A 26,662-nucleotide genomic window follows, 5' to 3' on the forward strand; every position below is an offset into this window, starting at 1 on the left:
GATGTAAAAAGCGACAAGTTATACTAAATATGTTTAAGATTGGTGTAAAACTGGCCCGCGTCTCTCACCCGAAATGGCGTGCCTGTGTTTCACAATTACCATTTTATTTTGGGTTCGACAACTTACACCAATTTTCATCTATGAATAAATATAGTTGAAACTTCCCGCTGCTTTTATAGGGAATTTGTGTTAGCCAGGGAAATTATTTTGGTATTGGCTGCCCTGTGCTCTCCTCAGTTTGTCCTTGGGAATTATGGGTAGATCATAGGAGTTGAAAGGACAGTGTATATGTGGTTGTGGTTACTCTGTGATCATTAAGGGTTATTTTGTAATTTTAATTACATATTCCAAGAGACGACGGGTCTATCACTGCAAAAGACACTAACATTGTACTCAGTCACAGTTATACTGTAATTTAACGTCATATTTATATAAAAATGAATTTATTCGTGATAAGGGTTGCTACATGCCCGTTTGAAGATCAAAAGCCGGGTACAAGTGGGCTTCGAAAAGAAGTGAAAGTTTTTCAACAGGCGAATTATGTTGAAAATTTTGTTCAGTCAATTCTTCGAGCCGTAGAAAAGGATTTTAAAGATGCGGTTCTTGTTTTGGGTGGCGATGGCCGTTACTACGGAAAACACGTTACGAAACTTATTATAAAAATGTGTGCAGCGAATCAGGTTTGTATCAAACACTACCTACAGGTACAAATTCCAGTAGGTAATTCTTTCATCATTAATAATTTTTGTCAGTAGTTCCTCTTTATATGCATGAGGACCTATACGACTTTACAATCTTAATCTTATTTCAAACAAAGTGCGCTTTATTGACCGTTTAATGTACTACGTTAGTTTTCATACCACATCTCAAGTTCGGATACATAGGCTACACAATTCGGGTTACATATTCCCTCCAGTGATGAACTGTGTATTGCTTTGATATGCGTTAATATTGCACTTTGTTGAGAAAAGTGTCGAATGTAGAATTACATTTGTGATAAAGTAAGGCTAATGATGTAGACGAGTCTAGACTTTGGGGTAGGTTTCTTATATTCAGCTATTCTTTCATTGATAGTAAAGTTGTAGATTAATTTGTGCATTATATTTTAGTTATTGCATATTGTCATGTAGCCTACAATATAGATGCTTTGTTTACTGATGACTAATTACATCATTACGATTACAAATAGGCCTTTTGGGTACAGTTTAATGTTTCATGTATTTTGTGAATTAAAAACAAATTCTTATCACAAGGTTTTTTCTCCTTGTTAAGCTTATTTATCACAGTTCTGAAGAAGGTAAAACACGTATGTAAACTGTCCTGCCTTCATATTGTCTTCACTTCTTTTGCTTATGCATATTTATAAATTACGTCGTTGTAAACACTTGAAATGAAATGAGAGCTGAAACTTAATATCTGTTGCTGCCACCAGTTCCCCTATAGTCGCTTACTAGTAATGCACATTCGACAGCCCGTAAAATAACACAGAAGCAACAGGTAGTAAGTTTTTTTTAAGAAAAACATCCACACACCTGTTGCTAGGGTGAAATAGAAGAAAACTTAATTGTAGAGTTAACAAGACAGTTTAACAGTGTCCGTACGTAGAAAATCTAAACTTTGATTTTTTGTCTCTCCCCATTGCATATGTCTGATATGTGACCTAGTCCGTAATTATTAAGTGGTAGTGAAAGCATTGTAATAAAAAAAACCCTTGCGTGTAACGTAGATAATGGTAGGAAATAAGGTAGTAGCCTAAAGTAATTTGTACAGACCACTTCACAGAGACTAGTGTTGCAGAAGTGATAGGCTGTGTTAAACGTGTGACGTTTGGATGATGCAGTCCCATCAGTCCCCAGATTTGAATTCAGTACAAAAGCAAGGCTCCTTTTTCTCATCTACGTCTTGTTTACAAATTGTGTAAGTAAAACGTTGTTGCAGATGTAATGGTTGTGATTATGACAAAAGGTTAAATGTCATTATGGTAGTGAAATAGGACTTTCAGATGATGTTCTTGTAATAATATATACAGTGAGGTTATTTAAAGTGATTGTGAATGTTTGGCATTTCGTTTTAAAGTCACTCACTTGTTGACATATGCTTCAGGTACTCCTTTAATAACCCATAGGTAAATGTACAAGTTAATAAATCTAGTAAACTACAATGCAGCTTGCAAGTTGTTAAAACAGAATCCTGCTAAGTTTGATGGATCACATATCACACCTTTGCGAGTCTATTTTATTATTGCATATCGACACTGAGTTTGAGAATTTATGTTGGCCAGATTGGAGAATGGATGATGTCATAAGATTGACGTCATCGATTACTGTGATTAGTTTTTTGTGTTTGCCTGAAAATACTGAACATTTTATAATGCTGGTTAGTTTATTAGGTTATTTAGGTGTCTGTGAGATTACACTGGTTAGGTTGATACATGTGTAATTTTTGTCGATGAGTAGGCCTGTTAATGTAGTAGTTTGAATTATATACCAGTATTGGTAAGTCATATTATTTCTTGTTATAATTTTATTTATTGTTTCCTTGATTGATTATGAATTCCATTGCTGGTACTGGTGGAGTGAGCATTGAATTCCTGATTCGCCTTTTCATTCCAATTCAGAATCGTCTTTGACTAACATGAACCTGGTGTATTTGCAGAGGTGAATTTCAAAGTGTCCTGAGTAATTTTTTTTTTTACTTTCTTTTTTAGATTTTAACAGAATGTAGCTTGAGAATTATTGTTTCACTTTCTGTCAAAGGGACATAAACATACATACTTACTTTCTTACTTACAAGCAGCTTTTAAGGAAACTGCAGGTTCATTGCCGCCCTCACATAAGCCCGCCATCGGTCCCTATCCTCTGCCAGATTAATCCATTCTCTATCATCATATCCTACCTCCCTCAAATCCATTTTAATATCATCCTCCCATCTATGTCTCGGCTCCCCAAAGGTCTTTTTCCCAACTAACACACTATATGCATTTCTGGATTCACCCATACATGCTACATGCTCTGCCCATCTCAAAGGTCTGGATTTAATGTTCCTAATTATGTTAGGTGAAGAAAATAATCCGTGCAGTTCTGCGATGTGTAACTTTCTCCATTCTCTGTAACTTCATCCCTCTTAGCCTCAAATATTTTCCTAAGAACCTTAATCTCTTTCTTCTCTCAAAGTGAGAGTCCAAGTTTCACAACCTTACAGAACAACCAGTAATATAACTATTTTATAAATTCTAACTTTCAGATTTTTTTTGACAGCAGACTAGATGACAAAAGCTTCTCAACCAAATAATAACAGGCATTTCCCATATTTATTTTGTGTTTAATTTCTTCCCGAGTATCATTTATATTTGTTACTGTTGCTCCAAGATATTTGAATTTTTCCACCTCTTCAAAGGATAAATCTCCAATTTGTATGTTTCCATTTCGTACAATATTCTGGTCACGAGACAATCATATACTTTGTCTTTTCGCGATTTACTTCCAAACCTATAGCTTTACTTGCTTCAAGTAAAATTCCCGTGTTTTCCCTAATCGTTTGTGAATTTTCTCCTAACATATTCACGTCACCCGCGTAGACAAGAAGCTGATGTAACCCATTCAATTCCAAACCCTGTCTGTTATCCTGAACTTTCCTAATGGCATATTCTAGAGCGAAGTTAAAAAGTTAAGGTGATGGTGCATCTCCTTGCTTTAGCCCACAGTGAATTGGAGAAGCATCAGATAGAAATTGGCCTATATGGACTTTGCTGTAAGTTTCACTGAGACACATTTTAATTAATCGAACTAGTTTCTTGGGAATACCAAATTCAATAAGAATATTATATAAAACTTCTCTCTTAACTGAGTCTTATGCCTTTTTGAAATCTATGAATAACTGATGTACTGTACCCTTATACTCCCATTTTTTCTCCAATATCTGTCGAATACAAAAAATCTGATCAATAGTCGATCTATTACGCCTAAAACCTCACTGATGATCTCCAATAATTTCATCGACATATGGAGTTAATCTTCTCAAAAGAATATTGGACAAAATTTTGTACGACGTCAACAAAAGTGATATTCCTTGAAAGTTACCACAATTGTTCCCCTTCTTAAAAATGGGTACAATTATGGACTCCTTCCATTGTTCAGGTACAATTTCTTTTTCTCAAATAGCAAGTACAAGTTTATAAATTTTTCTAGATAATGCACTTCCAGCCTCTTGTATTAAATCTGCTGGAATTTGATCGGTACCTGGGGCTTGTACTTTTCAGATTTTCTATCGCAATTTCGACTTCTGAAAGTATGGGTTCGGGTACAAATGGCTCAGCAGTTTGTATTTGAATTTCGTCCTGATCATTTCTATTTGGCCTATGTACATTTAGTAGTTGCCCAAAATAGATTTTCCATCTGTTAACGATTGAATGAGAATCTGCAAGCAAGTCATCATTCTCATCCTTGATCATGTTTACCCTTGCCTGATATCCATTCTTAAATTCCTTTATACCCTTATATAAATGTCGTATGTTTTTATTCTTACTATTTGTTTCTACCTCATTCAGTTTTTCCTTCAAGTAACCTCTGTTTATTCCTAAGTGTACAACTTGCTTCCCATCTTTCATTGAAATAATTATCTCTATTCTCAAATGAATCCTATAAGAATTTCAATTTTGCTTGTTTCCTTCTTTTTGCTACCATGGAACAATCTTATCAAACCAAGGTTTCTTCTTCTTAGTTTTATAATAACCTATGCTCTGCTCAGATGCAATTTTGATATTATCTCTTTCCACATGCTATTAACATCTAACTCTTTCTCAACTTTATTGGAACTTTCTAAAGTGGCAAACCTATTCGAAATTTCGACTGATAATGTTGCTTAGTTTCCTCTTCCTTTAATTTAGAACATTGAATTTACTAAATTAACTTGTTGCTCTGCTCGCTTGGCTACTGATAGACTTTTTCTTAATTCTCCAATTACCAAATAATGGTCAGAATTACAGTCTGCCCCCCCCCCCCCCTGAATGTTCCAATATCTACTACACCGTTTATCTATCAAGATGTGATCTATTTGGTTGTGTGTCAATCCATCTAGGGAAGTCCAAGTATATTTATGTATATCCTTATGGGGGAATGTTGTACTTTTGACAATTAAATTTTTTGACATCGCAAAGTTGACTAACCTAACTCCATTGTCATTACTAATTACAGGTAGGCTCTCTTTTCCAATAGTTGGTTTAAAATTATCCTCCCATCCTACTTTAGCGTTGAAATCCCCAATAAAATTTTCATGTGATATCTAGATAACTGATTAAAATATGTTCCAAATCCTCATAGAAGCTATCCTTTATATGGTCGTCCTTCTATTCTGTAGGGGCGTGAGCATTTATAACTATGATATCGCACCATCTACCCTCAAGTACTAAATATGATAAACTGTCACTGATAAATTCGACCTTTTTCACTGCTGATTTTATTCTTTTATGAACAAAGAACCCTGTTCCTAAATGGTGATTATTGTTTCCTTCCCCTTAATACAACAAGAAGGCCTAATCTCCTGTTTCTGATATGCTATTCCCATCTAACCTAATCTCTTGTACTCCCACGAAGTCTGTTCTATATCTAGCTAGTTCTTTTGCTATTAATGTTAGCCCTCCTGTTCTATAAAGACTAGTTACGTTCCACGTACCAAATCTCATAAACATACTATATTACATAATATAGTGATGCTGTTTTACAGTCTCAAAGAGAACATAAGAGAATAAGAATTTGACTGGTGTGCAGATTGCCTAAGTAGGGTATGCGAGAAACAGTTCAGTTTCAGATGTAAGGTGGAAACCTATCATAACCTGTTCTCTTAAAGAAACGAGATGGTTGTAATGTCAGTAATTTGAAAAATGATGACGTAAAATATTTTTAAAATAAATCTATAGAACAATGTGTGAACAGAATAACTGTTTGATGAAGTTTATACTGTATGTCCTTCTGAAACCAAGACAAACAGCAAGAGCTCGTATTGCAGTCAAGTATTCTGTTTGATAAGTTAATGCGTTAATAATCACGGAAGAAAATGAATGCTTTGTGTAGTTATTTTATGAACTAAGGTCGCAGGAGACCAGAAGGAAGGGGTGGTAGCAGACAAACTACAATGGATGTGCACGTCTCAGATTCGATCATTGCTTTTATTTCGAAACTTAAATGTTTGGAGAGCCATTATAGCAGGGGAAATAGTGTAAGAAGCTATCTTTCTCCCACAAGTTCAGTGTTAACCCTTAGAAGCCAGGAGACTTATGTCACTGTTGCAAGAAAATGTCTAACCCTTAAACCAGGGGTTTGTATGCCTGCAAAATCGGGTAAATTCGTGTTGGGTTCATTAGCCGAGCGGTTTAAGGCATACAAGATATGTCTAGCCAGCATATTGTGCCTAAGATCGCAGGTTCACATCCCGGCCACTGCAGTCAATTGAGTCTGTTGCAAAGTATGGGGAAGGCCCATGTAAAGCAATCGGTGCAATGGTACACGTGGAAGCTGACAGGGTTTCAGTTGACTGCAGTTGAAATCATTTTGCTCCTTTAAAAAAAATATATTGCTTTAATCAAGTGCAATGTCCTTAATGTTATATGAAATTAAAGAATACCAAAGTATTTTATATATAATATACAATTTATAACATATATCACGTCATGACCATAATACTAGCTGGCCACTATAATGGATGCATGGCTTCTGAAGGTTAAGGAACTATGACCTATGTGGGGATGTGAAGGGAATGATTCAGGACATAAAATTTGCTCCTAAAAATTTTTGAGCCGTTTCATTCACATTTTAATTTATCTGTTGCAAGTCCTGAGTGAGTTTATTTTCCAGACACTCCAAAGTCTTCACTTGATCCGTTTAAAAAACACTAAGTTCATTAAATCTATGTAACAGGAGGAGTGACACAAAATACTTCAGAGAAGAATGAAAATAATGGAATAAAATAAGCGGACACTAGAAGTGTCAGATTTTTAAAATCGGTTTTTGTCATATATCTTAGAACTTGCCAGTTTGGAATCCACGTCTTCATTATACAATTACGATTTCTTTTTGTTTTTTGGAGGGTAATACTTATGCATAACGGTTATTTTATTTATTAATTTGTAGGTTTTTATTTTTTTGGTGCTTACATGTATGAGCATGTATGTGGATATATTTATTGTACCTTTTTATTCATATTTAATTTGGGGTTTTAAATTTGTAAGAGGACTGCGGTAGGAATTATTTTTGCGAAGGATTGAAGGTTAGCATTTTATTTGTTTTATTTTTGTTTCCATTATTTTGTTATGTATTTCTGTGATTACTCAGAAGAAAGAAGTTAGATTTGGTTTATTGAAGTTTTTGGCATGCAATATATATATATATATATATATATATATATATATATATATATATAATACGGTCTCTGATATATAAGTAGGCCATATAGGCACCGTGCACACTCCTCTGGTGGCGACTGTTGTTACTAACTGCAGGACAGCAGCGGTAGAGTTGTGCTTGAAGCGTATGATATACTTAACTTTTCAGGTTAAACGATTAGAAAAAAAAAAGCGGAAAGGTAACGCAAATTGCTGTGTTTTTGGGTGTAGTAATGCTTATAGGAACACACCAACCGATATTGTTTTTATTCATTCCCAAAATAGAAACCTGAAACGGAACGACGCTAATAATTGTGGATCCAAGCAGTACGCAGACGAAAGTAAGTAGGGCTACACTGCTTGCAATCATAGTATTATATACTAATGTAAAAAGCAGAATGTATAGGCCTACTGTATATTATATTTTGTTTATAAATAACAATTTAGTTAACAACGACAGGAATTTATAATTTAAATTCCAATGCTGTATGTGCTATTATATTTAAAAGTAAAACACAGTACATAATTACAGAGTTCTTTACATATATATTATGCAAAATATTAGCAACAATAAATAATACATTTATTTTAAAATGTATTTTTGGAGTTAATCGTACAACTATAATTATGATGTATTTTTACCATCACTTTAATGTTGTTAACATCCACAATGGTTACTGTAATTTTGGGTTTTGGCCTAGCAGAGAAAGTATTCAGGAAACAATGCCCGCAATATTGAAAAGAAAGTAGACTACCCAAAATTCAGAGTGACAATTAATTGTACTGAAGTTAAAGCGTAACAGCCACCATCGTGGATCAAATGGTGACCTTCAAATCTAAATGCTACGGTGGCAGATCGAGTGACACATTCATAACAACTGATTTCGGATTATTGACTCTATTAGAAGGTGGTGATGAAGTCAGGTTTTCCCGGAATAAAAACAAACCTCTCCGATAAAGGGATCATTGTTGTTACTTCACCTCATGATTGCAAATTAAGAGCTGAAGAAGTCGAAACTACTTCCAGCGTTGCCAGTGTTAGAATTCATGTTGAAAGATGCATTTAGCGAAAATATATAACATTTTACACAAACTATCAATTGAACTGCTTCCGTATGTTGGTTTGTTGTTTAGTCAACTGTCCAAAGATAAGTCTGAATCTCACAAGTAATACCAACAAGGCACCAATTACGAGGCAACTAGGCCCGAATATCATGGGGTAGGGTGGCCAGTTCCTTTTCCCCTCCATTACATACATCGCCGACTAGCTAAATATTACACTAGTTAGACTTCATATGCATACAAACAATATTGTTCTTCCTCTGACACATCGTCAAGTGAGATGTACAGCCTGATAATAGATGTACATATCAGCCAGAACCTCGATCAGGGGTAGTATGTTGAAATGTTATACATGTTATGGTTTATTTAACGACGCTCGCAACTGCAGAGGTTATATCAGCATCGCCGGATGTGCCGGAATTTTGTCCCGCAGGAGTTCTTTTACATGCCAATAAATCTACTGACATGAGCCTGTCGCATTTAAGCACACTTAAATGCCATCGACCTGGCCCGGGATCAAACCCGCAATCTGGGGCATAGAAGGCCAGCGCTACCAACTTGCCAACCAGGTCGACGAGTATGTTGATGATATATGTGTTGTGTTTTAGCGAATTTGCAGTCGCCCATTAGTCAGGAAGTGTAATTAGGACTACTTTTAGAATTAAATCACATTAAAATACGTAATTTATAGAGACACTATACACATAAATATTACACACGTCATGACATCAAATATAAGTATATCAATTTTTCGTAATATGACTGTTTCCCTTCATTCAATGGTCTGAAATCTGATTTAAATGTCAAACTACTACACTGATATTTTAGGAACTCTGTAGTTACATTTTTACACTTCTCTAGCAGTACTGGACTTTCCACTGCGTCTGTTAAATAATTAAAGACTGGAGAGTGCTGGATTTGCAATAAAAGACCTCCCTTGGGCAGAACACTATGAATCCATTCTTACTAATATTACAACTTTTTATCGGCAGAAAGCCGCATGTAATTCCTATATCACACATGACTAGTGAATGACTGTGAGCCTGTAGTTAACTAGAAATTGAGACACTGCGCGGCTCCACCAGTACGATTTTCAGACCCATGCACGGTGCCTATATGAGTCATTCCACGTCAAATCGCACAAAATTATACAAATTTTGACCTTCATGTTTCTGATTGAGTTTATATTTTTTTTTACCAACTCTATGGGTCTAATAAACCAAGTGTATTTTTATTTCCTCCTAAGTCCACATGTTTTTAAAATATTATTTGTTAAAATTCGTTAAAAATGTCGCACAATGCAACATTTAAAGCGTCATGTTTCTGACGATATTGATGTTAAAAATTTTTTGAAAAATGCGTTTAAAAGCTTAAAGTACTGTCTTTTATTAAATATTTACTATCTAATTTTAATATAATTATTACAAATATTTTTTTATAATTCAATTTTTAAAAGTTATATATCAATGTGAAATAGCCCTATTAAAAATCTAAAACAATTCGTACTAGATGCACTGAAGTATTCTTAATAATTCCAGAAAAAATCAGAATGGGAAATTTAATTATTTACGACACAATGTGTAGCGGTCGGTGCAGCAGCAGTGGACGGGAAGCGTTAAAGCACTCTGGGAGGTTTATCGGCGCTGGATGATTGACTGAACGTTCCAACATTACATCCAGTATGGATTAAGTCACTCGAGGAAACTCTGTTAATTTACTTATTATGATATATTCAAATATTTGTACATTATGCTTTTTAAACATTTCTTTTCATTCACACTTTAAATTTTCATTCACCTACTTTCTTTCTTGAAAGAAAATTGTTTTACTAAATCTTCAGTTTTTGACAATGGAATGAAAGAATGTAATTTTAATGTACCAGTTATTGGTTTTAGATTGTATCTGGCCTGCAAATTTTTCAGTGTTGTTTTTGTGCTTATTCAATGGACAAAATATAAATGACACGTTAGAAATATTTTTTGTGACCAATGAAACAGTTTTTTTTTTTTGGTGTTGTTATAGGATCTTGTATAGGCTGGCTCTCGTGGCAAGCCTTTTAACAGTTTCTCCAATGCCATCACATGGACCTTTACCATGCGACGTTGCAAAGAAGTGTCATTCAGCATTAATTCCATAACTGTCTTCATGTAAGCAATTATTTTTTTTTTTATTTATTTTTTTTTTTTTGTATTGTGAACTTGATCCATTGGAAAAGTAGAGGATTTTTTTCACATCGTTGAATTCTTGCTTTAAGTAATTGATTGCTTCAGATTGAAAAAAGTGAAAGGGATCGGTGTCATGTTTCATGGTTTCTGAGATGACAATACTTTTGTGATGAATTTCTGTATCTGCTTTGAAATATACTACGAAAGGATGTATCGTGGCTTGGCATATGTTCCAATGCACACCTTGTATTGAATCTTGTATTACAAATGAATAATTTTCAGAAAAGTCTGCAATAACTATGTAATTTTCAGGTTGTACATTTCTTTGCATTCTGTCAAAAATTAAATATGGCTGACTTTTGAAGGGATGACAATGCATCTTCTACATGAAAAACTTTACATGCTAGGGAGCCTTTTACTTTTTGAAACTTTTCACAGGGGTATTGTTTTTGTTGTAGCTTTCTTTTCTTGATAGGGGATTCTACTGACATCAAACTCTTGTTTAATTCCTCAATATTAGTGATTTCTAGTACTGTATCCATAGAACTGCTAGAAGAAGAACTGGGATAATCACTTTCTCTGTCCGCACTTTCATTTGGTTCATGTTTATTAATATCACAAGAACTACCGGCTTCACATATAATTTCACCTGACCTATCCGGAAATTGATTGATTTTTACGGAACGAATCACATATTTGCACATTCAAAGACTCCTTTAAATTGAGCTTTATCAATAAGTCGCGACTTACGCGTCTTAGCGTACTTTTCTTTTTAAAAGCGTGATTAGGAATGTAAATGTATTTAAACACTTGTTATATATTACGCGATCTTTACCATCACTCATGTTGTATAGAAGTCACTTCACTCCGTGAAATTCAAACCCAAACTGATTATTTTTCTCTTCTATATTTTGTCTCCTGCCATCTGTTTACTGTCATAAAGTTTACTGCCTTACCCAGCCTTGCTATCATCAAACACTTGGCTATATTACAGCATAAACATGCAGCACTGTAAAGGGCTTCCCCTCTTAGCTGAGCTGACAATAATAGTACATTATGCAACGAGCCTATAATGATAGTAATTAAGAATGGAGTATGGATATTTATGAAATGAGCGCAAGCGAGTTTCATAATTTTCATATGAGCTTCTTAATTAACATTATAGGCGAGTTTCATACGACTTTTTATGCTCGACCATATTTCTAACTTGAAATTACCGGTATTCAGATTATACATTTTATTTGTAACTGACAAGATCGGAAGTGACCTTGTTCTAGGTCGTGAATTGTGAGATGTGCGCAGACGCGAAAGTATTGATTTTTTCCGAGGAACAATAATGTCATTGACCTTGATGTAGTCCCGTTAAACTTGATAATATTATAACCTTGATTATTGAATTCGACATTGAAAAACGAGATGACAAATTGAATTTATTTGAATATTATTTACAATTAACGCTAATTATTATAGTAACAGAACATAACCTTCTGCGACAGTATTGGATTTCCAGCCTCCGTGACTTTTCGCTAATTCTCTTTCGTTTGCATATCCGAGAATAATCGATACTTGCGGTTTTATAACGGTACAAAGCTGACTTGTCATTGGCTGAACACATGTAAGCTGAGTTATCATGGCTGAAGACCTGTACTTTAATGAGTAGGTGTACTTTAATGACTGCATTAATGGACTGCTACTAGATGTATAATTAGTACATTTCGGCATGGTCGAGCATAAAATAACTTTAGATAAGATATTTACTGTTCCTTAAGGTATTAATCATATGATGATTAAAGTGGTGACATCAGATGCAACGGGAAATTTCATAAAACTTTCCCCGATCAGCCTTCTAGCCTATGGCTGCAAGCGGTTCATTAGCTGGGTATCGCGAGCACGTGCATGCCTCCGGAAAATAAATTGTTACAAATGTATGGATGCCGATACCACATTTATAAATGCAGTAGTTTACAGATAATACATCAGCGAACAATTCTATATTTTTTTCAGATTTTTAACTTGGCTATTTAATATAGTAATTTTGCTTTGAAAAAGAAATGATTAAGAAAATAGGCCAAATTTTAAATGTATTTGTGATAGGCCTAAAGTAATAAAAAGTGTATTTAGTCTTTCATATGCGCCAAACCACAAATCTCAATTATATGTAGACACAGAGTTCCAAGTGAGTTTATGTAACAGTGCGTGCATAATTTGCGTAATTTCAAATAGTCATAACTACACAAAGAATTAATAATTGTGAAAATAAAACAATACGGGTCTCCTTATTTGATGTCTGGAATTCATGAAAAAAAAATTCGACCATTTCCGAGAAGGTCGTGTTTTATTGCTGTGCGATTTGACGTGGAATGACTCATATAGATAGTGTTTTCGTAAGGTCTGAGATCATAGAGAGGTTAGATTTGATTTGGCCAGGTTCTTTTTATGCATTTTATATATGAAGGGTACACGGGAATAACGAACAAGGTCCATTCAGAATAATTTTGAGATAAATGAAATTTAAAGTTTGAGGACTTGAAACAACTAGTTTATTGTTAACTTATTGTTATTTTTTATCACACAAGAATGTAGCATTATAAAGCAAATATGTGACAAAATATTGTTTTGATTTTATGAATTACAACAATGAAAAACTGCAAAAAGTCTAGTTTGCTACGTTTTATAAATGGGAAGAACGAACAATGTCACAGTTTAATTGAATTTTGTTGGAAATAGAATCAGGCATATTATTTTCAAACAATGTAGCACATTTTTACTTTCGTGTAGCTTATTGTTGTTAAAAGTTATAAATGTTGTTGATCCATTATAAATATTATCTTTGAGTGTTCATTGTTCCAAACAATTATTGAAATCAAATCTACACACTAATCTAATTGCACTGAAATTGTCACTATGAATGAATAGATTGAACTATAAATTCGTCTCATTCACAGTCACTGACTTCTTGTGACTCGTCATTGATAGGAAGAAGACTGAAATATTCTCTATCACTTGGAGAACGAAAGTTTTTCAAAATTTGTAAGTCCTTGTACTTTGCCTTGTAGCTGTTTACAGTTTACAATGATGAATGGTTCTGGTTTTCTCCTAGAATTCGCAGTCTCTTGCCTCCAGTCATCAGGTACTTCACACCTTGCTCTCTGATTGACAAGTCCCATGTTTTTGTCACATTCCAAGTACGAGTGGCCTCGAGTAGGAAATGTGATCCACTGAGCATCAAACCTCTTCTTAATATGTAGCTACTAAATAATGACAAAATCTAAATACCGTATAGTTCCTATTTTGTCCAGAACAAGAATCGCAGAAGATATCGAGTTCACCAGTGCAGCTTGGTACAATATATATACAGTGGTGCCATAACATAGAAGAAAATTCATCAGGGCCTTTACTTTGAAATACTTTGATCATACATCTAGAAAATAGATCTTCTTGTTGACAGCATATGTATGTTAAAAGAGTAAAAGGGCAAATGTCGACCTCATTAGTTGAAGTGTTTGGAACTGGCAATTTTTTTGGAAATCCATGCACATAGCCTCTTTACACTCTGACTTCCTGGATTTTAGACGTGCAGCCCGTTTTACTTCATAAAGCTTCTGTCCTTTTCTCTTGTGCAATTCATTCTTCAAAATCAAATTTTGTTTCTCCTTCTCAAAATTACCTAATTTACTTGCGTCTTTTTCATTGGAAAGTTCTGATTTAGTGTGTGAAATGTCAGCCGATGTTGTATTTAGTGACAAAAATTAGTCTGTATTGCTCGTAAGGCACAGGGTTCACAGGAAATTTTTCTAAGTGTAACTTATGCAGCTTAGAAATATTCAAGTCCTCTGGAAGATACAACCTTCGACTATCGTGAAAAGATTAGTGAACTTTCCGACCTCTAAGTGATTGAATGTGCTGATGAATTTTAGATAAAAGCTCTCCCTTCATTTGGTCAGACCTTTTTCCATGTTTCTCTTGTTTCTGTATGGGATTTTCCAGTAGTAGCCAATGACCTTTTTAAAGTGAATAAACGTCTGCCTGTTATTCCACGTAGAACAATAAATGCTTTATAGTAAACGGGAACATCAATATTTTGCCCATGTCTCTTCATTTGCATTTTATATCGGTAAGAAAAATTATGAAAATCAGTTTCATCTTGTGTTTTTCTGGATCTTCTTCTTTGCACATTAAGTACTGAAATCAGTCCTGAAAGGTGAACATTTTGAGTGTCATATGATGCTAATTCATTGAAATGTTTAATAGGATCGCTTCTTTCACTTAGGCTTATTTTCTGAAAACACTCAAAACGAGAACATTTACAATCTTCTCCCATAATATGACTCATAGCACGAATTATTTTATGCATCTGTAACACGTCCTGTAACTTTTCTCTTCTTTGAATTGACAGAACACGGTATGGGTCCGGATAATTCATCTTATCTAACATCAGACATTTTTAAAATAAATTGCACTAACTACAAACACTACAATATGCACTATAACAGTATAATAATGAAAATAATTAACACCCTATCACAGACATCTGAACACTGAAATAGTACAGTTGTTTGTATTATGATCACAAATTCTAATGAAAATTAATATAATTTATTATGACATGGAATAACAGCTAAACACCCTACAGCCATTTAATAATATTATTATTGTATAATATGAAACTTTTATTGACATATTATCTAAAAATAAACTAACCAACAATGTACTATGACTGTAAGATCAAGACTGTAATAAGTGCCTGTATTGGTTTCTGTGTTTAAAATGGACACTGTTCGTTCTTTCTTGGGATGGATGTGACATTGTTCATTCTTCCGAAGTATACAGAAACTTCAACGCATAATACTGAGGACAATTTTCGTTCTTACATAATACCAATGCAGCCACATGAAAGTACTCCCCTTCTACTATCAGATGGCACTATTAACTCGATTTCGATTTTTGATGGACCTTGTTCGTTATTCCCGTGTACCCTTCATATAGGCCTACGATTTTTGATATGTAGGTGTATAGATAGTTTTCTTAAGGTCTGAGATCAGTGAGAGGTTAGATTTCATTTGATCAGGTTTTTGGTATGCATTATATATACGAGTTTTCGATATGTACACTGCAGGCCAAGTTTCGAGACACCTGGAAATGTCTCGTTTTTTAAGGAATCGTGGGAAAGGAGTACAATTCTAAGAATATTTCACATTCCGTTTATTGTATTAATAAAAAACACACTTCCAAGTAACATAGATCACATTTATCCAGGAAAAATAGGAAATAAACTTCATAATTTCTTTACATAAAAAATCCACCCTTTACTGCAGTTATACTTCTATCATTGGCATTTGTTTCACTAATTTTTTTTAAAATTGTGGAGGGAATTTCACTCCAGACAGTTTCAAGAGTATTCCACAACCTTTCTTCTGGAAGTTGGACATACTCTCTGCACCCTGAGATCCAGTTCTTCTCAAAGAATCTCGATTGGGTTCAAATCGGGAGACTGAGGTGGCGAATCCATGTTTAGGAGTTCTCCTTCTTCCTCTTTCTTCTTTAAATAAGTTTTGCCAAGTTTTGACGTGTATTTGGGGACGTTATCTTCCTGTAAAACAAACTCACGTTCAATCAGATGGTAGCATAGACAAATAACAGAAAGATCTGCAGCTCAATGCTAAAACGATGCCAACATAGGCTGCCAGGACGACCGTAGAGCCATCTGTAGTCTTGTGTAAACAAAATCGGTAACAGAATTTTTACCACCCTCCTCTACTGCTCTGTCGGTAACTACATTTATTACTATACCAGCCCATTCTATTTACTAGTAGGTACAGAATGAATTATTTCTTTTAAAACACTTCACTTTCGGTGAAAATGTTTGTATGCAAATTTTATTGTTTTTCATTTTTTATGATATACAATATTGCATATATACCTTGTAAAAGGCAGAGGTCCATTTGAAAAAAAAAATCACAACAATGTACAGCACTATTTATATTGCATTTTGATTATAACTTTATCCTCCTTTCTCAGCCCACCCACCTGTAACAATAATCAAAGTTCTCAGCTTGGTATTTCAGTTTGGGAAGGAATGGAAAGGAACCTTTAGGGATTTAAATTTCCTTCTTCTACTTTTTTTAAGCTAGCGACTTAACTTCTGCATACAGGAACCTCTTGTTATTAGTATTGATGTCCCTAAGTTCCATCAGTACCAGTTGAAAAGTTTAGAGTTCATTATTTTATTTTCACCTATTTTAAAACATATCTATTGCCACAAAATAGAAGTTACTGGTCTGACAAAAAATTGACATGCATATAATTTAACAGCAGAACCATAATTTGAGTTTCGAATATATGGGTGACCAGAATGCAGTGAGTTAAAAATCTTTAATTCAATTTTTGTGTCTGACTATATATTTCACTTATTAATTTTGAAAATATTTACTTTACCCAAAAAAGTCTCAGCAGTGTTGTTAACCATACTTGGCAGAATATGCCGTAAAAATGTCAACATTTTAGCATGAAATCTGTTGAAGCCTGTATTATTTGAATCAGGAAATGGAGTAAAAGTAAAATGCGAGAATGACTACCATCACAAAAATCTGTTTGTAATTGTGAAACTACAAATTGTATTTTTTCTCGAAATTTGACCAAAATTTCACCCATCTCCCTCCACAGATCCATACTACTCTCATATTTCTCACAGCCGCCTCCTCCTCTACAGCACAATATGTATCGAGCTGAGCAAGCGTAGGTACAAATGAATACAATAGTCACAATACTGTTACAGAAATATTTATTTGTAAAGTAACATAAAAGAATGTGTGTGGAAGAAGCACAAAGAACACAAAATATATTGTACAGGTATTATTACTAAATTATCAAAATAATAAGGAACAACTCTCAGTGATCATTATTACTATTATTATGCATTCGTCTGGCTTTTAAAAGCCACTTTATTCATGCACTAATAGGGCCATTTTTGAATAGAACATACTTAAAATGTGGATCACAGCATCTGCACACTCTGTGAGTCTCTGTAGTGATTCTTTTACGTTTACATACTTCTATTAATATCAGAAATACACAGTACATTGTCGATTACACAGATCAATTAGGGATTTTATTGCTAGAAAAATGATTTATCTAGCCTATGTATGAATTGCTATTTTCTTACAATTATATATACGAGGTAGAGCAGAAAGTAACGCACAATAATTTTTTTCTGCATTGGTATTGCAGCTGGGATGTTGACATTTCACCGAGATATTGTTTGAAGTTTTTGCTACAGACACAATTTGTTTTGCATGTGCAGCTCTAGCAAGAGAAGCATGAACTACGCAATAAAGATGGCGCGCATGTTACTGTCGTCAACTTGTGAAGAGCAGTGAAGTGTTGTGGGATTTTTGTGAGCTAAAGGACATAACCTGAGTGAAATTCACAGGGACATGTGTGGCATGTACAGGGAAGACTGTATGGACCGTAGCAACATCTCTTCATAGACGGCCGCGAGAACCTGTGTGATTCGCCACATTCCGGGTGGCCGGGAACAGCTGCAACCCAGTGATATGTTGAAATGTCACAGGCATTGAGGCATCAATTTTGAACAACCGGCGGATCCATACACCTATACTTTCTGCTCAATGTACAGCCCTGTAAAATGTAGAAATATTAATTAGAATTACCAGTAAATAGAATTGGCCTACTCTAGTATCGCACAAGCTTGGGTCTACATATATTCTGGGGTATTTAAGAACTACGAATTTTATGATACTGTTCGAAACTCTAAATTCATGTATCATACAGATCGACTCTTTCTAGGTCTATGATTATGTTACTAGCAAAGTATGCAATTAGGTAGTTACTTTGTAGAATTTCTAGGCATTTTTGACAATGCCTGAAAGTCCTAGGCAAAGTACGAAGTAACACACTGCTTAGAAATTTTACACACACAATGCCGGCTTTGTTTTAAACAACAATTTGTGAAATGGGAGTAGTCCAAGTTTGAACATGCAAATGCAAAATAACTGTTGCGCATTCTCAGATACTTTCATTTGAAGTAGGGTTGTCTACCGACAGTGACCCTTTTTTATATTAAATATGGTATTTTTCCTGAAAAGCTACACCAAAGGAGGCACAGTTTCCTCTTGTTTCACTGGATTCTGTGTGATTTTAGTTTCCACTCACAAATAGTTTCAAAATAAAAATCCTATGATATCTCTTTATACTTATGTATTGTTGTAGCTCCCACCCCTGTATTTGTTACAATGTTACTAATTTATTAGCAACATAACATGCGAGAGGCCAGACTTAATATGTTACTAGGGAAATTGTCTATTTCTCTAGCATTGCGTCCTTAAACTCTCTAGTGTTATATTTGTAAGAAATGGAGAGAGGGGCTACAACAATGCATTAGAATATACCGTACAGGTAAGCATTAAACGATTTTTATACTGAAAGTATTTGTGGCTGCAAACTAAAACCAAGTGTTTTACATTATATAAATAAATATAAAATATAATTATAAACCTCACGGAAACCTGTGAAGCAATAGAAGATTGCACTTTATTTGGTGTAGCTGATCTGGACAACTACTATTGATATTATTATCATAAAACATGTTTGAATATTGCACAGCTAAGCATATGTTTAAATGTTAGGTTAGGTTTTTGCATATAAAAAAACTCACCCAAAAACATTGCGATATTACTCTCTGTAGGTACAAATACAGGAGTAATTCACAGAAATATAAATTAAGTAAACAATATTACTCACAGATCACAAACTTACCTCTCAACGTTTTTCGGGAAGCAGAAAAATGATAAGTTCGGATCCCTTCTATTTGACCCCAGAGAACCAGGCACAGAGCAAGTTTTTACACTGGCTGGGGTGGTTTTCTGTGACATGCTGGAATGATAGACAATACTACAGTGATTTTTCTTACATCCCTAATAAGTAATTAAGTAATAAATACATATTATGTATTTAATTCTTGCATTGTTTGCTTGAAATGTATCAATCATGTCACTTCACAAGAACTTCGATCACAATGTGTTAAAACTACATTACAATAATTATTCATTTATATTTATAATTTCAGTAAATAAATCTCCATTTGTAAAATAATAAGTAAATAAATATAAATTCCTTCCCCGAGTACAATAGATGAACACGTGTAACACACGTTAACAAAAGACACGAATAATACATAAAAACAACACAATAATTCTCATTATGTTTCACTTATAATCTCAGATAATACATTTCCATTTGCAAAATAGTTACATAAATATCATCTTACCTCAAGAGAAGAAAACGTGTGTAGCACAAAACTTCTGAGTGATATTAACCAAACCACATTGAAATAGGAATGAAAACATATGCAAAACATATAAACGCAGAACTCGACTCACAGATCGATTTGTTGATTTGTTTGCCATCTATTGAGTAGTTATTGAAGGAACGAGGAAATTTTGCTTACACCCCTCGGTAGATGTCTCTCATTGCAAGTTGTAAGTACTCCTATAAGAGCTGCACCCCCCTGGATAGTAGTGCACACCTGAAGAGGATGCTGTGGTACCTGTTCTGATTCCCTTTATGCCCTGAAGTGTTCCAACACCATTAAACGCAAAAAATCTCCAAACCATTATGGAGCTACGTCCATGTTTGACTGTTGGAATAATACAGTCCAAAGCACACGTTTCTAGTTTTTAAGTGTCCACATTCTGTGTTCTGCAGCTCATTTCAGTCTCTTCTGTTCATTGGCAGGCCTCAGTAAAGGTTTCTTCACTGTGATCCTTCGATATAGGTTTGCTTCTCTTAGACGGTGTGTGACAGTATTGAGAGAAATTTTGGTGCCGTGAGCTTCCTGTTCCTTTTGCTGCACAATATGACTGACTGATCCTCAGCTTTGGTAGTGATGTGAGGTGTCCCACTTTGCTTCCTGTCCTTGATAGATCCAGTTCCTTCAGTCTCTGAACTGTATCATGAACAGTGAAGGGTAGTTATAAATTTATAAATTTATTTCAAGGTTTCTCAATCATATGGTTTATCATTTATTGCAAATTATTATTTGCTAATACATCTTACAGAAGAAAATTTATGAACGTTTTCACCTATGCAGCATCATCAGATATTCAGAGTGTTACAACTATATCTAAAAAGTAAGTCCAATAAGGTATTCACAGTAATAAGCATAACAATGATTTAAGTAATTGATCATGAGTTATATGTAATAAGAATCTGATATTGGTGAAAAAATGCTCAATTTGACTGATCTGTGTATAGTTTTGCCAACTTGCCAAAAAGTGAAATATAAAAAATATAAAATATGAATGTAAATTACATAGAACTCGTGTTACACAGACATAAGTACAAATATTTTACATTTTATCAATTTAACAATTTTTATACATATAATAACTTAGTGACATTCAACAAACACAAAATATGTAACATGAGTTCTATGTAATTTACATTCATATTTTATATTTTTCATATTTCACTTTTCGGCAGGTCAGCGAAACTATACACAAATCAGTCAAATTGAGCATTTTTACACCAATATATGAGATTCTTATTACACATAACTCATGATCAATTATTTAAATCATTGTTATGCTTATTATTGTGAATACATTATTGGACTTATGTGTTTATCGTATAGCCTGCAAAAATAATTTAAGGAAATTCACTACTCTTATCAGATAATGCTAGATCCCAAAATTCATTGTAATGATATTGCTAATAGAGCTACATGTATTATTTTGCATCAATATGGCTTGCTACTAATAAGATTATTCCGTTACGCAAGGTGATTCAGTTACCAAGCTTTATTGTCTAAGCTGTCATTAAATTGTCTGTTTTAAATTTACAGTAGTGTTCAGTTAGAAAACTTAGTTTTGTACACAAATTTGGAAAATTAAACTCGCAATAACAGAACCTGTACAATAAAAAACCTAAAAAAATGTAATGGAATCACCCATACAATCACATGGTTTTTAAGTGCATCTGTTTCTGATATCTCTTACTTTCCATGGATATTAATGCAATGTATTTATTTCTCATACATTGTGGATACTTAAGCTATAGTCAAGACCAATATTATTACACAAATAATGGAGTTATTTGATCTACAAGATGAAAATACTGTCTGTACAATTTACACTGGCAGCCATCTCCATTTCTCCACTCCTGTCAACTTAATAACTGCTTTCTGTTTATGAAATATTTAGTTTCATGAAGTTTGGATTCCAATATAACAATCAATAAAGAAATTTGAGCTCTGCAGAGAGATTTATTTTTTAGGGTGTAGGTTGACATTTTCATGGAATTGCCCATATGGGTATGTTTTGTTTAGTCAACTGAACTGACTAAAGACAGGTCCGAACCTCATAAGTGACATCATAAGGGACCACTCATGAGGCAACTAAGCCAGGAGATAATGGGTACGATGGCCAGTTTTTTTTTTCCCTCGCCATTGCATACATCACTAACTATTTAGATATTGCACTACTCAGACTTCAGATGTATACAGACAATTATTCTTCCTTTGACACATTGTCAAGTGAGATGTACTGCCTGATAATAGATGTACATATCAGTCAGAACCTCAATCAGAGGTAATATAGGTATATAGATGTTAGGTTTGGTTTGGTATGCATTATACGCCTATATACTGGTACTGTTTTTGATATATAGGTGTGTGAATAGAATTTGGTTTGATCAGGTTTTTTTTTTTTTTTTTTTTTTTGTGCATTATATATAGGCCTTTCCCGTGTGGTGACCGGGAAAGAGAATAGTTCCACTGTGAGCTCATACAGATCGTAAAAGGCGACCAAATGAGCACCCAGAGCCTGGGGTATAGCTGGGTCACTCTATCTTCTGGGGACATAAATACAGAGACCTGGTCCTCCAGGTTGGGGGTTGGTTCGTGGGGCTGACACCCCCACAACTGTAAAAAAACTACTTGTTGAGAAGCCTCAATTGAAGCCTCGGAATTGGTTGAAACATGGGCAGCGAATTAAGCGACTGAACATGGTCTTTGAGTTAGGACATTATACAGAACAGGAGACGTACAGTCAGTTTTAGCACAAATTAAAAGATACGAATTACCTGTAACTGCTGTTCAGGAGGTTAGATGGCATGGTAATGGAATCCAAGATATAAAAGGATACACCATTTTGCATAGCTGGAAGAAAGAAGGAGTACATGAACATGGTGTGGCATTTATTGTTAATCCAAGATTTAAAAACAGCATAATAGGATACCAAGCTATCAATGAAAGAATTTGTGTTTTGAGATTGAGAATGATAAGTGTATATGCGCCAATGGAGGAGAAAGATCCTATTGAGAAGGATGAATTCTATAGAGTATTGGATATGATACCATCCAATGATGTTAAAGTAATCTTAGGCAACTTCAATGCCCAGATAGGGAAAGAGGAAGAGTTCAGAAACATCACAGGCAGGAATAGCTTACATGACATATCTAATGACAATGGAAGGAGATTGATTGATATAGCGGAAAGCAGAAATATGATCATAAGTTCAACTCAATTTGAGCATAAAGATATCCATAAACAAACATGGAGATCACCAGATGGAGAGACCACCACACAAATAGACCATATATTAATAGACAAGAGAAGAGCCTCTGGAGTTCAAGATGTGAGATCATTTAGAGGATCTGATGCAGACTCGGATCATTACCTTGTTAAGGTGAAATATTTAAGCAGGATAGACAGTACATTTAATCAGAAAGCAGAAAGACCTCTTAAAATAAAAGTCGAGGCACTTAAAGAAGAAGAAGAAATAAATAAATATCAACAAGCTCTAAGTAGAGAATGTGTAATTCGGAAAGAGAGATTTGAGCAAGGAATAGAGATCTGCTGGGAGGAACTAAAGGAAACCTGCAGAATAGCAAGTGAGGAAGCAGTAGGATATAATGAAAGGACTATGAAAAACGATTGGTTTGACAGTGACTGTCAAAAAGCACTAGAGGAAAGGAACAAAGCAAGGAAAATTTATTTAGACCGTCCAACAAAGAACAAGTACAATGAATATCAAAAGAAACGGGAGGAAGCAAATTATATATGCAGACGTAAAAAGAGAGAATTGTGGAATAAACGCATTATAGAAACGGAAAACAACTTCAAAGAGAACAACCTCAAAAGTGCTTATAGAGAAGTGAAATATAACAGAAAACGATATGTACCGAGAACAAATTTACTTAGAAATGGAGAGGAAATTGTCAGCACACCACAAGGAGTTCTACAAAAAGGGAAAGAACATTTCCAACAATTACTGAACACAGAGGTAAATGAAGAATCAAATGAAGTTAATCTTTCAGAGGAAGAGGAAGAAGAATTAGAGCCACCAGATGAGTTGGATGTAGCCCTTGCAATTGACTCGCTGAAAAATGGTAAAGCTCCGGGTATTGATAAAATACCAGCAGAGCTAATCAAAGCAGGAGGGAAAGTTATGGTAGAGACAATATACAAACTGGTGAAACAGATATGGCAAGAAGAAATGCCTACTGAGTGGAAAGTTGGAATAATCTGCCGAATTTATAAAAAAGGAGACAAATTAGACTGCCAAAATTAGAGGCATAACTCTCCTATGTACAATGTACAAAATATTCACTTACATTCTCCGGAAAAGATTGGAGAAATACTACGAGAATATCATAGGCGAGTACCAAACCGGCTTCCGTGCAGGAAGGTCGACCATAGATCAAATTTACACTATTAAAGGCATGACAGAAAAGTTCTAGGAGTATAAGCTCAACTTATACCATTTGTTTGTAGATTTCAAAACAGCTTATGACAGCATTAATAGACAAGGATTATACAAAATATTATGATTCATCAAGGGATACATCCAAAGATAATCAGACTCGTCAAGATGACCATGGCAGAAACCATGGCTCAAGTGAAGATATATGGTGGTTCAACAGAACAATTTAATATTGATAATGGGCTGAAACAAGGGGATGCTCTAGCACCAATGCTCTTCAATCTTGCTTTACATTGGGTGATAACACAGACAGGTATAGATCTTAACAGCACTTTAGTTTACAAAAGCGTTCAAATAGTAGGATACGCAGATGACTTGGATGTTATGGGACAGTCGTTGACAGCAATAGAAGAAGTGTATAAAGACCTGGAACAAGGAGTCGCTAAAATCGGGTTGCAGATTAATGCAAGTAAAACCAAACGGATTACACAAATAAGAAATGAACAGAATATATACAACCCTCCTAATCTGACGATAAACATGTTTGAAGAAACTGAGAAGTTTAAATATCTTGGAACAGTAATGACAAGTAACAATAACGAATTAATTGAAGTACAGAGTCGAATCACTGCAGCCAATAAGGCCTATTTTGCATTAAGCGCAATATTGAAATCTGTGTGCACAAGGAAACAAAACTTAAAATATACAAAACAATTATTAGAAGTATTCTCTGTTATGCAAGCGAAACTTGGACATTTTCTAAGGAGACAGAAGCTAAACTAGGTATATTTGAACGCAAAATACTCAGAAGAATTTTTGGGCCGGTGCAAGAAAATATGCAGTGGAGAATACGTTACAATAACGAGCTATATAAATTATATAGAAGTTTTGATATTGTTACTTTCATCAAATTAAGGAGGCTTGAATGGGCCGGACAAGTCTATCGGATGGAAGGGAACAGAATACCAAAGAAGATCTTAGAAGGGAAAATACATGGTAAAAGACCAATTGAAAGACCCAAACATAGATGGATAGATGCAGTAACGATTGATTCTCAGGACTATCTCGGAACAACTGCCTGGACGAGATTAGCACAGGACAGGGACAGTTGGAGGAAGAAAATTGAGGAGGCTAAGGCTCGACTTTGGGCTGTGATGCCATCGTAGTAGTAGTAGTATATATATAGGCCTACGATTTTGATATGTAGGTGTATAGATAATTTTCGTAAGGTCTGAGATCAGTGAGAGGTTAGGTTTGATTTGGTCAGGGTTTTGGTATACTTTGTATATGTGTATTTTGGTAGAGATGTATTTTGTTGGTGATTCATTCATAGTGCTCTGCCTTTATGTCTTTCACTGCAAATCCAGCATTCTCCAATCTTCCCTATTTTCTGCCTTCCTTTTTGTCTTTTCATATGATCCATATATCGATAGCTGAGAACCAGACTGTTCTAAGTCCAACTTTTTATAAGAAAGAAATCTGTGTTTCATTGTGTTCCAGTTCTTGTCTGCATATATGAATGGAACAAAATTATAAATATTCCTCTCTATAAGGTTCCTATGAAGTGTATTCCAAATTTTTTCATGGAGCTTTGAATGTTAGGAGCTTAAAATAACTCTCCTGAAAAAAAAAAATAGTAAAATGGACTTGGAACAGTCTGGTTCTGGGCCATCGATATATTAATGTCCTCTATCATCTGATATCTTTTTCTGTGCTGAACTCTTCTCCTGTTAACCATTACTTTCGGTGCATCCTTCAGTAGGCAGTTTGTTCTCAGTCAGTGACCCAATCAATTCCTTTTCCTCTTCCTGATCAGTTTCAGCATCATTCTTTCTTCATCCACTCTTTTCAACACAGCTTCATTTCTTGTTCTGTCTGTCCACTTCACACTGATATGTTTTAAATAAGAATGGATGGGTTCTTTTTTAGAATGGGATGTGGTTAAAGTGTTGCTGATATCCATTATCAATAAGAGTGGTTGTGTTCTGTTTTGTAATGAGATATTGTGAAATTGTGTTGATATTTTATTGTCAATGAGAGCAGATTGGTTCTGTTCTGGTTATGTAATAAAGAAAATTTTCCAACTAATTCAGCCATACATAGTATAAATATCAGCAGAAAGAATGATTTTCATACGCAATCAACAAATTTATCATGCTATTAATACATGGCAATAAAAATGTTCAATAGTCTTCCTGAAGACATTAAGAATCATAAGCAAAACCCACCATTATTTAAGGTAAAACTAAAAAAATTGCTTAATATCTCACAGTTTCTATTCTGTAGAGAATTCTTGACGTTTCACAGTACTGTGTAAATATTTTAATATTGTTAAATGG

The 26,662-nt window shown here is 34.5% G+C and overlaps 1 protein-coding gene across 4 annotated transcripts in view; it reads left to right on the plus strand.

Moving 5' to 3' along the window:
* Positions 1-258: 258 nt before the first annotated feature.
* The window catches only part of Pgm1 (phosphoglucose mutase 1), a 148,061-nt gene continuing 121,657 nt past the window's right edge, over positions 259-26,662 (plus strand). For all 4 annotated transcript variants that reach the window (XM_069836685.1, XM_069836682.1, XM_069836684.1 and 1 more), the window contains exon 1: positions 259-680. In XM_069836685.1, coding sequence (XP_069692786.1) covers positions 438-680 — 243 coding nt within the window. In that variant the 5' untranslated portion in view covers positions 259-437. The remainder of the gene's footprint in view (positions 681-26,662) is intronic.

This window comes from Periplaneta americana, chromosome 10 (assembly GCF_040183065.1).
Source record: "Periplaneta americana isolate PAMFEO1 chromosome 10, P.americana_PAMFEO1_priV1, whole genome shotgun sequence".
Classification (NCBI taxonomy): Eukaryota; Metazoa; Arthropoda; class Insecta; order Blattodea; family Blattidae; genus Periplaneta; species Periplaneta americana.